Source organism: Poecile atricapillus, chromosome 24 (assembly GCF_030490865.1).
Source record: "Poecile atricapillus isolate bPoeAtr1 chromosome 24, bPoeAtr1.hap1, whole genome shotgun sequence".
Lineage (NCBI taxonomy): Eukaryota > Metazoa > Chordata > Aves > Passeriformes > Paridae > Poecile > Poecile atricapillus.
Genome location: NC_081272.1, coordinates 4,768,613 through 4,782,144, shown reverse-complemented (window position 1 = coordinate 4,782,144; position 13,532 = coordinate 4,768,613). Strand labels below are relative to the sequence as shown.

The 13,532-nt window shown below is 46.9% G+C and overlaps 1 protein-coding gene across 1 annotated transcript in view; it reads right to left on the bottom strand.

Moving 5' to 3' along the window:
- Window positions 1–13,532, bottom strand: part of CSMD2 (CUB and Sushi multiple domains 2) — a 278,621-nt gene that overhangs the window by 186,324 nt on the left and 78,765 nt on the right. The window contains exon 6 of the mRNA XM_058856609.1: window positions 9,598–9,805. Coding sequence (XP_058712592.1) covers window positions 9,598–9,805 — 208 coding nt within the window. The remainder of the gene's footprint in view (window positions 1–9,597; window positions 9,806–13,532) is intronic.

Genomic DNA, 13,532 nt, shown 5'->3' with positions numbered 1-13,532 from the left:
GCACAGGGCACTGCTCCAGGATCAATGGGGTAATTTATTCTCTGACATTACACAGGAACAACCTGATTTCCAAACTCCTTCATGCCAACTTCCAGCCTGAAGCACTTCTGTTATTTTTTTTCCCCTTTTAAGAACAGCTGACTTATCAAAACCAAGTTTTTTGAAGAGAAAAGCACAAGCTAAGCCACATTATAATAATTGAAGCTATTAATTACCTTTATGCCTTTCTTTTTTAAGGGAGATCTTTAATGCAGGTAATTCTGGCTAAAAGAGCTAATTTGACCTGCTCCATCATTTAAAGGATGATTATAAAATTAATTTAGAAAGACTGGGAGAAAGACAAAGGAATAAAGGAGAGCAGGAAGAGATGGGTATTCCCCCTGTGCTCCAACTGGGAATTATCAAAGGAATAAGACTGTTTTAAAAGTGTAGAAAGGCCTGATTGAGTTTTAAGCTTTTATAACAATTTATTGGATTTTCCAGAGAAACTGTGGATATTCCAGCCTTGGAAGTGTCCCAGGCCAGGCTGGATGGGGCATGGAACACCCTGGGATAGTGGAAGCTATCCCTGCCCATGGCAAGGGATGGAATGGGATGGGATTTAAGGTCTCTTCTAACCCAAACCTCTCTATGATTCTGTGGGAATTCCAGACAGTAAAGCAATCCTCAGACATGAACTGTCAACAGCATTTTGTTTATTCCTAATCCTCCAATATTTACTGATGCTCTGGGCATCTTCCTGATCCCCACTCCAAACCCAGCCACCAGAACAGTCCCTGGGAGGCAAAAAATCAACCCATCCCTGCTGTGACACTGCCAAAACTGTTACAGCCAAGCCCAGCAGGAGCTGAAGAGATCCTGACCTGCCAGGACAGAAACTGTGCCAAGGAGCAAAGCTCAGCAATTCCCTGGATCCAGCCCCAGGATCTGCCTCCATCTGGGCTTTGGGCAGCCTGATCTGAGCTCAGACACTCACTGATGTGCCTGCTTTTAACAACTGATGGGACCAGCTTTCAGTCTGAGCCACAGAAACGTCCCCATGCCAAGCTCCCAGGGCAGGCAGGAGAACTCTGGATTTGGAAGCGGAAATTCATGATTTCATGGAATCTGGAAGTGGAATTCATGATTATCGCAGGAATCCCTCCTGTTCCTGCCTAACAGCCCATCCCCAGAGCCAGATTTTGGACTAATTCCTTAAGGAAACATCAAGCCCTGGAAAGGAAAACCTTCCCCTGTCCCAAGGATGCTCAGTTGGGCTTTCACCCCTCAGATCTGACCCTGCTCAGGTGAGGCTGCAGTGATCAATCCCAAACTGCTGATAAGGAAAGCAATTCCCTCTCCCTTCAGGAATCCAACAGCTCCCAGGTGAACAGCTCAGGGATCCAGAATGGAAAACTGACTCTGCACTTTCCTCCTCATCCCACTGATCCCTGCCAGGGCATCTTTAGCTTTTAAAGCAGCAGCAGCAAAGCAAACAACAGGAACAAGGGTCAATTTTTGCCACATTAACTGCAGGGATGGGACTCGAGGACAAGAGGCCCCCAGGCCTGGACTAGAGTTGGAAAATTGAGAAGTTTGACTTATTTTTAAATAGACAGATTTGGGGTTGTACTCCAGATGTGTCAAGACTCAGAGGTCCCAGATACTTATGGAGATGTCAAGATGAACAAATAGAACAGAGTACTGAGAAAACACCGCAGGAGTAACAGATGCAAAGCCCAGCTCTGAAAACACAACAGGATTAACAGATACAACAGCCCAGCTCTGAAAACACATCAAGATTAACAAACAGCAGCTCTGAAAACACAATTCAAATTCCCAACTTCAAGGGTTTTTCCATGCTGTGGCCACACTTTGTTTCCTCTGCCCTCTGAAAAGGAACTGAACCAATGCATGTTGGTGTTTCTCTACTCTTTGAATGCTGACGTTTTCCTCTCCTGATGCTCAGACATCCTTCATAAAGTAATTTTAACGGCAGAGGGATGAATTCAGCATGGAATGGATCCATCAGTGGTGATTCCCAGCTCCAGGGAGTGATGGAAAGTGAGCCCAGGGAAGGGGCACATGCTGGGATCCAGGAGCAGCTGCAGCAAACCCAGCCAGGGAAAAGCCAGCAGGCAAAGAGCATTTAAACCAGATTTCATGAGGCACTGACATCTGAAAACAAAGTGATTCCATCCTTGAAACAACTTGTAAATAGCAGAAAAACATCCCTGAGTGGGGCCTGGAGAAAGCCCAGCAGGGAGAGGCCTTTGAAAGCAGCCGAGGTGTCTGCACTGCTCCCTTTGAAGCTGCAGATAAGGGAGGGTGCAGAACACGAGTGTTATCAGCTCCAGCAGACACATCCTGACACCAAAACAGCTCCCTGCATCCCTGTGCAAAGGGAGACCTCCCTGCACAGGTCCCAGAAATGACAGGAATTGGTGTGTGAACATGAAACAACGCGCCAGGAAGGCACAGACAGCTCCTGGAACACCTCGGAGTGAAGGCACTGATCTTTCCCACCAACGTTTGTCCAAATCCTTGCTTTAGCTGGGAGAAATCAGTGTTCAGCTATGACAGTGTTGTAAAGAGAATCCCAAATATCCCATTTTTTACAACCCAAAACATTGTCTGCACTTACTTAAAGCCTCCTTCCCCTGCCAAATCTGGGTATTATTCACTGCTTTACAGTCTATATTTTGGGTCACATCCTGAAGAAGGTTCCAATATTTTTCTCAGCTTCCAGCCAGGCGTGTCAGACTCAGTCTCAGCCTCAAAAAAACCTCTTTTTAGATTACAGCTATTGAGGCTTCTTGCAAAAACCTCTTTTTTTTTTTATTCTTCCAACGTGTGTTTGCAGGACAAACACAGAAAGAAATTAAGAAGTAATGACCTTCAGGGATTTTTCTCCCTCCACTATCACAGGCTTGGGATTCAGGAGAACACAGCAGTGTGCTTTCCATTGGGATCTTTGCCCTTGAGGTGACCAAACAACAAAGAAGGGACAAATTGGGATAAAAAAGACAATTGAACCATTATCAGGTCATTTTCAGCCTAAAAGCATCTCCTTCCCAGTCTGAATACTCATTAAAAGCTTTCTACTATGCAGCAAATGGAATTCATCATGTTAATGCATGGAAAAATGAGACTGGGGGGAGAGTGGGAATGGGATCTGATCCTGTTTGATTGGTGAAGGGGAGAGGTCATGGGGCCGTTGTCACAGGAGTTTCTCTCTCCCTGCGTTGTCCCAGGGCAGGATTTGGGAAGACGATGCTTCCCAGGAGAAGGAATGGCAGGCAGGAGCAGGGGAAAGTGGGTTCTGCTGTTCCACATTCAGCCATGACCTCAGGAAGGAGCTGAAACCTTCCTTCCAGGAATACCCATAGACCATGGGACTCCTCCATATCCCACCTTTCTTCCAGCATTCCCAGTATTTCTGCAGTGCCAGGAGCTCTGTGATGATGTGGGAGCACGAACCTCTCTGTCCAAAGCATTCCCAATCCTTGAACTTCCCAACAGCACCGAGGATCCTCAGGGATGGTTGGAATTCCCTTGGGAAGTCATTAGCTCTGCCTCCCAGAAAACAGGGAGAAACAAATTCCTGACCTACAAATTCCTGCTCTTCACAGAGGAAATCCATGTTCAAATCAACTCTGGAGATCAGGAATTCCAAAGGCTGGAAGGTTCCCACCACTGCTGCCAGGAATTGGAACTGCTCTGGTTCCAACTTCTCCAGAATGTTCTCGGCAGGGAATGCACCTTCCAAGAGAAAAGGGGATTTTGCAGGAAGACCATTTTCCACTAAAGCAAAGTTTCTGGACTTTGAAGCCTTTGTGGAATTCATTTCCAATTAAAAGCACATAAACACTTGGGAAGAAAAATGACAGGATTAAATAAGGAACTTGATTTTGCAGATTCCAAAGAAGATGTAACTGACATTGAAATAAGGATTTCAAAAGCCACCTCATCCATGTTTCCCAGTCTTTTGGAAAACACTTCCTATGGAAGAAAAACATCTGAACATTACAAATAAAGCCAGGAGTTCTTGCAGTAAGGAAGCTCCAATCATTGCACAGGGAAAGGAAACTTTCCCATTTTTTTGGGTTATAAGTGATGATGAAAGAAGTTCAAGACGCACAAAAACCTTCCCAGCTCCAGCCTCGTGCATGCCCAGGGCAGGATAATTCTTGTCAACTCACAAATAAAAGCAATTACAGCCTGGAAAAACTCTGCTGGAGAGTGGCAAGTGTGAGATGAGAATCACGGGGGAGCAATCTGCTTTTCAGAATCCCTGGGAGGAACAGCAGCTGCTGGAGAGGCTCGGGGGGCAGAGTGGGACCATCCTCGGCTCCCACCCACACTGGGATGCCAGGAAAAGCCTGCAGGATCCTGCAGGGTCATCCCAGAAAGCTGCACAGGAAGCAGCAGCAGGAACACATCCCAAACCACAAAATCCTAGCTCTGGAGGCAGAGCCCTTCCATGGACTTCACAGGCAGCTCCGAGATGAAAAGTGGGAGCTGTAAGCTCCGAGGCCACCATGGCAGGATCAGAAGCTGCTTTGATATAAAGAAAATGGGTTGGTTCATTAGGAGCCCACACTGAGGAGTTTTTCACCACCCAACATCAGCGCCATGTGAAGCTCTGACCTCCAGAACCCGAGCACAAGGCGTGTGGAGAGAGCAGGGCTGGCCAGAGGGATGGAATGAGAGGCATCCAGAGGGAATCCCAGAGCATCCCAGAGCTTCAGTGACTTTTGGGAACCACTTAGGAGACAGATTCAGGAGGTAGGGAGGGAAGGATCAGCTGCACGTAGTGATGGGAAAAGGAACGTGAGAGGAGCTGCTGTAACACTGATGGCTCCTTCAAAAACCTCCCCCTGAACTCGGCTCTCTGCAGGAACAGGGAAACCAGAGAACATGGGAACAACAGAATTCCAGGAATGCTGCTCCAGAAAGGGCTGATGGCCCCAAGGGGTCTCAGGAACATAGGAATGAGAGAGAATTTTAGAAATGCTCTTCCAGAAAGGGCTGATGGCCCCAAGGGGTCTCAGGAAGAGAAACAAAGAGAGAACTTCAGAAACTTCCTGCTCCAGGAAGGGCTGATGGCCCCAAAGGGCCCCCTGGGCTGAGCTCCAGAAAAAACCCATAAAATCAAGCAGAAAAACCCAGAATTCCAGGGTTCTTGGTTCTCTCAGGCTCACCTGGTGCATGGGTACTTTTGTTTTCACCCACTGCCCAACATCTGGAGCACAGTGAGGTGCCTGTGTTGCCTTCACATCTGGCACAGCTGTGCTGGAAGTGTGTGCAATAATTCACATGCAATGTGTTGGGACAGGTTCCTTTCCCAGGAAATCATGGCATGAAGCCAAAAGGAATTCTACACAAATTAAGTGAAAAAACAGAGCAGGAAAACTTTTGTGCCAGGAAGGAAAATGCAGCACCCAGGCTGGAGAGGGAAAATGAAGATGAGACACTGAGGGGGAGGAACTGAACTCAGACAGGAATAAACTCCCTGGATTTGGCCATTCCTCACTTGCAGCCCTGCTTCTCCCACTGCATTCCCTCAGCATGGGATTATCAATAAAAAACCGAGGAGCAGAAACTGGTTCCCAGGGGGAATGACAAGGGAAGGCTCAAAGAGTGGGAGGCACTCAGGGCAATGTGACAGCTGATTCAACTTTCCTAAAATAAATCCAAAACGACTCGGAGCATTCTGTGCTCTAAAGCCCACGACACCAGGATAAAGCAGCAACAGCAGCACAATTCCCAACAAAAATCCCAGCCCCTCCCACCCACACAAAACACAACATGGATACAAAAGATCTGGACCTCATTATTAAAGCAACCATCTCCATCCTAAAAGTAAATTTTGCATTTAAATTTCGCAATCGGAAACATCTCCCGAAGCTCCTGAACAGCCCAGGCAGGCTCTGTCAGAAACACATTTTGGGGTGTTCTGGGTGCTCACTCTGACAGGTTTTGGGGTGTGAGGCTCTGAGCAGGTGCCACAAATCAGGGACAACCAGCAGCAATTCCCGATAGCCTCAGCACCGGGAATTCCCAGCTCCAGCAGGTCCTGGCACAAAGCACACCATCAGGAATGACTCAAGCTGCTCTGGGGGATTTTCCTCTTTCCCATGGATTTAGAGGGAGGAACTGCATGAATCCTGCCAGATCTTTCAGAGACAAAGCGAAGGGAAGAGAACCCCAAGTCAGGAAGACAAGAAAAAGTCTGGGGGTGAGGATGAGCATCCCAGATCCCCAGAGTGGACTGGGTTGGAAGGGACCTCAAAGATGTCACAATGACTCACACAGACACAGCTCCCCTATGACAAGGAAAAACTGGTTTTATTCTTCCAATTCCAGTATTTATAGATTCTGGGCAATGAGCAGGGATTGGAATGTCAGGTTAGCACCTTCCCAATCACACTGGGTGTGCCAGACGTCCATCAAAGGACGTGTGTCAGAAAGAATGAATACATATCTGTGTTTACAGGCACTGTCCTGGGAAAGTTCTTGGAAATTATGGCAACAAGATCGAAAAACTGAGTTTCAGGGCAACACAAAGATCCTCTTGCTCCCAGTTGAGCATCCCACACCATGGGGACAGGGCAGGATCACACCTGGATGGCCCAAAGGAGAACAGGGCAGCTCCTACCGTGCTTCCCATTTCACCTCCCAGCCTGGAGACCTCACCTTGCCCAATCCCACAGGCTCATCCCACCCTGCACCTTCCCCCTCCTCCTCCCTGCTCAGCAGGATTTTATTTCTCACCTGTCAAGGCAATTTGGGCCCAAGGCTCCCCAGCAGAGCCGTGGGAGCAGCTGAAAGAGCTGTAAATGTGTGATTTTATTAATCTGTTTCAAACAGCTCCTGCGCTGCTGCTGCTCTGCCTGGCACAGCCCTTTCCCTTGGAATTCTTCCTGCAGGATTTGCATCCAACAGGATGGGGAGCAAAGGAAACCCAGCTCAGGATTTTCCAGGCCGCGGATCAATGTGAAGGCACTTAAAGCAAGCTGGCTCATTAAAAAAAAAAAAAACAAAACTAAAAACCCCCCAAAATCAATTTTTAAAGCCAGGAGGGTGAATAATAATGCAAGTTTTTCTAAGATTAGGTCAAGTCAAGGTTACTTGAAGTGCTGAGTTAATGGGCTCATAAATACCATCATTAGGTGCCATTCCATAGCTTGGAAACACACAGGAATTATCCTCCTGATGGAACTGGATTTTGTTTATTCGTGCCCAGCCCTGGCCATGACTAAAACTACTCAGAATGCTCAGAAAATGAAATATTTGGAATATTCAGCTGCAGGAGGCTTCAAGAGAATTGGCTGCAAGTCTCTGTGCCCTATTACCAATAATTAAAACCCTATTTTTTGTAAGCAGAAGGGGGAAAAAGGGGTTTGAGCTCTCTTTTCCTGCTGAATCACATCACCATGGTTAAAGACGAGATAGGAGCAGGTTTTTTCCCCCTACGGGCAAAAATTATTGAGAACTGACTCATCTGAATTTAATTACCAGGCCAGCTCAGAGAGATGAAATTCCAAACAAGACTTCTTTGCAATTCTGCTTGTGGGACTGCAAAGTTTCCTTCAGGAATGCAAAATGAGATCCCCTGGAATGGGCTGGGGCTGGCTGGTGTGGATGTGGAAATCAGGGATGTGAAATTCAGGGATGCACCTCAAAAAGCAGGAACAGCTTCTACCAGGGGGCAATTCCTGCTGCTGGGGCCAGGGGACCCCAGAGCTCATCCAGGGAAAGGCAGCACCAGGGATGCAGCACATGGACACCTGCAGGGGGAGCAGGGATGTAAATCCATCATTTTTCCCTCCAACGCGCCCCAAAGTGACACCTGTAAAACTTAAACCAGGCTTTCATCTCAGTTTTAAAGACTGTGTGTGCAGGCTCAGCTCAAAGCCAGGCTTAAATTCCCCACAACTGGCATTTTTAAAGTTGTTTCCTTGCTGTATTTATGATGAGTTTATTTATATTTTATTTTATTTTATTTTATTTTATTTTATTTTATTTTATTTCATTTCATTTTATTTTTTATATTTTGTTTTTATATTTTATTTTATTTCATTTTATTATATTTTATATTTTATATTTTATATTTTATTTTCTTTTATGTTTTTTATTTTCTTTTCTTTTCTTTTATTTTATTTTATTAAATTTTATATTTTATATTTTGTTTTATATTTTATATTTTATATTTTATATTTTATATTTTATATTTTATATTTTGTTTTCTTTTATGTTTTTTATTTTATTTTATTTTATTTTATTTTATTTCATTTTATTTTATTTTTTATTTTATATTTTATATATTTTATATTTTATATTTTATATTTTATTTTCTTTTATGTATTTTATTTTATTTTATTTTATTTTATTTTATTTTATTTTATTTTATTTTATTTTATTTTATTTTATTTTATTTTATTTCATTTTATTTTATTTTATTTTATTTCATTTTATTTTATTTCCTAGCAGGTTCCCCCTGCCAGGCTCTGTTTTATTTTTGACATGACAAGACACAGCTCTTGGCTCCACACACCTCCAGGCTGAATAATGTTTCTTAACCAGCTCCATCCATCTTCCCAGCCAGCACAGCTGAGTGCCTACGAACCAACAGTGCCCTAAAATATTAATGCATTCTAATAAAACCAGCCCAGGCTTTTTTTTTCATCAAGCAGCAACATCTAATTTTCCAGGGGGGCCTGGGAATAGTAAACAATTGGAACGTGGTAAATGGCAACTTCCCTCCCATCAATACACCCAAAACACTCCAATCCTGTTCCCTCAGAACTGCCAGCCAAGATAAATCACTCAAATAAATGGGATTTGCAACAGGATCCTCACAAATAATCACAATTTAACTGGCTGCTGATAATCCCAGGCAACACCTGATCATTTCAAATGCTGCATTCTTCCCTTCCAGAGGGATGTTGGGTTTAAATCCAACTTCCAGGACCTTCCACTTGCTGCCAGTCAGGACTTTTAACCATTTGCTGAGTGCAGTTGATCACTGTGTCTCTTGCTATAAAACCAACATCAGGAACACATCAAATTCCCTCTGTGGTTCCTTTTTTCTCCTGCCTTCAGAGCACAGGGGTAGCTCCTGAATACTGGAAATACTGGCCTTTATCCCAAATCAAAGCAATATTTCTGAGAGCATTTTCCAGGCAACCCCTGGGATGAGAAGGGGGTTGGAATTCCGGCTCCTGTCCCAGGGCCAAGCAGATCTGGTGAAACATTTCCAGAAGTTCATCAACAGCAATGGGTTTATCAATGATCAGAACATTTAGCAAATCCAAGGCTTGAGTGTGGCAGGGTTTGAGGGGTTCTCAGAGGTTGGGTGATTTTATTTGTGTTTTTTTATTAATCTTCTTCCACCCAGCCACACCATGGACTCTGACTGCAGACACCAGAATTCGCAGCAGCCAGTGCTCACTGCGGAGTTTACCAAGCAAATCCCAAATTTCAGAAGGAAGCCATTGGGAACAACTGGGAATTTCCCCTCTTTCCTCTCTGACCACCCTGTGAAGTTTGGCTCTGCCCACACAAGCACCACCCCAAGTGTCCTACAAGGAATTAACACCAGCAGGAACCTACCAGAGCGAGGATCCCTCTGTGCCAGCGACTTCCAGGACATCGTAGCCATCCTCCAGCTGAAAATCCATGAAAACCAGGGCAATGGTGTCGCCAGGCTCGGCCAGGATGGTCCAGGTGCAGTCTGCATTGTTGCCATACTCCAGGGGGAAGTGAGGGCTGGAGATGATCCCGCTCTGGCCCCGCAGGGTCCCTCCGCAGGCGTCGTCAGCTGCAGCACAACGCAAGGGGTGAGCCTCAAACTGCCCAAAGATCCAGCCCAAAGTCACAGCCAAAGCCCCCTGCTCTGCTCAGGGGGGTTCACTGCTTGTTCTGAAGGATGGAGATGTGGAGGGATGCAAAATCCATCAGGATCAGCCAGGGGCTGATTCCTGGCAAGTGTTGGCTCATTTCCCACCAAGGTCTCGGCTTGATTTTAAACACCCCCAGTGCCAGAGCTGCTCCCAGCTCTCCTGAGGAGCCCATTCCCAGCACATCTCCCTGTCAGACACAATTTCCTTACTTGTTCTTGCCCCAGTTTCCTGTTCTATCACAGAATCCCAGGATTATTTAGGTTGGAAAAGCCCTCCAGGACCCTCGAGGCCAACCAAGATCCTCACCTTGTCCCCAGAGCACTGAGTGCCACCTCCAGGGATGGGGACTCCAAACCTCCCTAAGCAGCTCTTTCCAATTCCTCACCACCCTTTCCATGAGGAAATTCCTCCTGATGTCCCTTTTTCCTGATTAGGATCCTCTGAGACTTCTCCTGGAATTTTCCTCCCATCCATGCCCAGCAAAGAGGAGGAAAATCCCAGGAGACAGTGAACATTCTCCCATCACAGCAGGTTCCCAGCTCAGATCCCAGCACCTTCCTGAGCCACAGAAACATCCCCAAGGGCTGGGACAACGGGACTTGGCAGTAAAAACACCACATTTAAAAGAAACCTGATGGGAAAAGGAGTGGAGCATCCCTCTGCCTCACATGTCTGTGATTTTTTAAGGAAACTATTGTGGCTGCCAAAAAAAGAGTGGGGGAAACTTAACCCCTTGTCAGTGACAGCTCCTGGGCCTGTGCTGCATCTCCTGCTTCCCACAGGTGCTCATTTCCTGAGCAGGAGCTGTCAGAGCAATACAAAGAGGAGGATCTGAAGGGAATGGCAGGTGGAGGAAAGCAGGAATGAATTCCTGCTCAGGAGGCAGCAGCAGCTCAGCTCTTCTTGGGAATGTGGCTGAGCAAAGCCTGGTGGCTTCACAAGGTGAGCTGGGGCAGCATTCCAGATACTCCAGCCAAGGAGCTGGGGTTTCATGTGACAAACACTTCTTTCCACCACAAACCATCCTTTCAAACAGCCCTTCCAGACTGAGGTTTCCCCAGCTGGGAACATGTTGGACAGGACCCCTCCACGAGGAGCCTCCTCAGCCCCCAGCCCTGGGCAGGGCCGTGCCCGGTGCCAGCAGCAGCTCCAGGACAGAGATGCACCTCTGACTGAGGAAAGCTGAGAGGTAAAGCCCCAGCCAGGCTGTGCCAGCCTCCCTCCTGAGATGGCAATGCCACTGAGCAGCTCCCAGGGCCACCAGGCACTGCTGGGACCGTGCCACCCCTTCCAGCCCAAGCTGGCACCTCCCAGCACAGATCAGACCTTTCCTCCAGGCCTGGAAGTGTCCAAGGCCAGGCTGGATGGGGTTTAGAGCAGTTTGAGATAGTGGGAGGTGTCCCTGCCCATGGAATGAGACATCTTTAAGGTCCCTTCCAACCCACACCATGCTGGCATTCTATGCCCAGCCAGGGGTGGCACTCGCTGGGAATCACAGAGCTCACGGCAAGAGCAAAGAATACAACTGAAAAGGCAGCCATGGAAAATCCTGGTCCATTCCAGCAGCCCAAATGAGGTCTGGAAAAGGCCACCAACATCCTGACTCAGTGCTCTGCTCCCTGGCACAGTGACCTGTTCCCAGAGAAGCTGCCCCTGCATCCCTGGAAGTGTCCCAGGCCAGGCTGGACTGTCCTTGGAGCAACCTGGGGCAGTGGAAGGTGTCCCTGCCCATGGGATGAGATGATCCTTAAACTCCCTCCCAATCCAAACCATTCCATGATCCTATTTGCTGCACCATCAATTAATTCCAGACACTGAGGCTTTGTGTTCAAATCACAAATAAATTTAGGCTGGAAGATCCCTCATTTAGGCCCAAAGAAATGCTTTGAACTTGGATGGATCCTGCACAGGATACACAGATCCATAGAAAACTCCAAACCACCCCCCTGGACTGGAAGGAGCAGGAGGGGCTGGAGAACAGGCTGAAGAATTTTCATTCAATGCCACACTAGAATTCTTCAACAAGGGACCACTCTGCTTTTATGCAAAGTCACAGGAACCCAGGACCCAGCCAAAGGCAAGGTGGTTTGGCTTTTTTATTATATCTATTATTAAGAGGGGAGTTCTTAATTTAAATTCCTTGACAATTTTTTCATTGCAAAAGGTATTCCCTTCCCATCCACCTCTAAACACACACTCCCTCAGTGTGTAGAGGCTGTTATTGCTTCAACATATCCTACAATCTTCCAAAATCTTCCTGAGCAGCCTCCAATTATTCTGGGCACGGCACAGCCTCAGCAGCTGCTGGAGTTACAGTAAGACAGAGCTTTTTTATTTTTTTAATCTCTTTTAATGAGATTATGCAGATTTGATATGCCCAAAATGGAGCTCCACAAATGTTCCCAACTTTTCCTCTGGCTTTGCTGAGTTTTTACTCCACCACCCACCAGAACCATAAACCCACCAGTTCTGTTTCAATTCAGCAAAAACTCTGGGCAAAGGCTTCTCTCTGCGTGCATGGAAGTGTTTTCCCAACAGATTGGGATGTTTTGGGATCGTTTTCCAGTGCTCCCAGGGCTTTGCTTTGCTGGAGGTTCACTGGCACAGGTGAGGGCAGAACAGGAGGCAGCTGCTGGGAATTCTGCCTCCAGCATTCCAGCCACCAGGAGAAAAATACAGCTGGACTTGTGGGGCTCAGCCTAAGCCCTGTTTAGGCTCAGAACTTGGCCTCATTTCACTCCTGAGAGCAGATTGGGCAGGAAATGTGTGAAACACACAGGGAGAACATTCCAGGGATTTCTGCATGGATGGGATTTTTCCAGGGATGGGATAAACCTCAACCTAGCCCAAGCTTCACAGCCAGTCAGGACTTCCAGTTCTGGAGGCCAATTCCCAAATTCCACAGCCAAACTCCTGCCCCAGGTGCTGTTCTCCTCCACAGCAGCCAAGGTGGCATCCTTGGGGAGATCCCAGCATCTCCAGCCCTCGTGCCAGGCCAGCAGGGACAGAACCCAGCACACGGAGCCTGAACTGATGGATCTGTGCTGAGAGGATCAATTCTGATCCAGCTGTGCTTCCCAAACTGCAGCTGAGGTGGAAATCTGCCCACACATCTCACTGAGCCACTCCTGATCCCGCTGGAATTCCCTGCTCCTTTCCTTTCCCCCTGGGTTTGTGCTCGTCCTTTACAAGAAAACTTTGTAATTCCAAAGTTTGTGATTCCAAAGAATTACCCTGAGTTGGGTAAAAGGAGTGCAGCCAATTCCCATGGAGGAGGAATGATGAAGGTGAGCCCAGCATTCCAACACTCTCCCATCCCAGCAAATCCTCTCCTGGATTCCTCCTTTCCCACCACAAATTTCTCTTTGATTCTTTCAACGCATCAAGACCAGAGCAGAGGCAAAGCTGCCAATATAAAATGTCACAAAGCAAGGGAAAAGGAGGAAAGAAAAAGCAGAAGGAAGAATCAGGAGTGGAACCCTCCACCACCTCTCTGCTATCCTGGAGAGAGGAGACAGAAGGGCAGAGTCCCCAAACATTCTCCTTTCAAGTGACTTGGGACAGGTCTATTCCCAAGAAAGCTCCCCAGTTTTAACCTACACACCCTGAGAGCACTTTTCTTCCCAATTTATCAGGATCCCATCC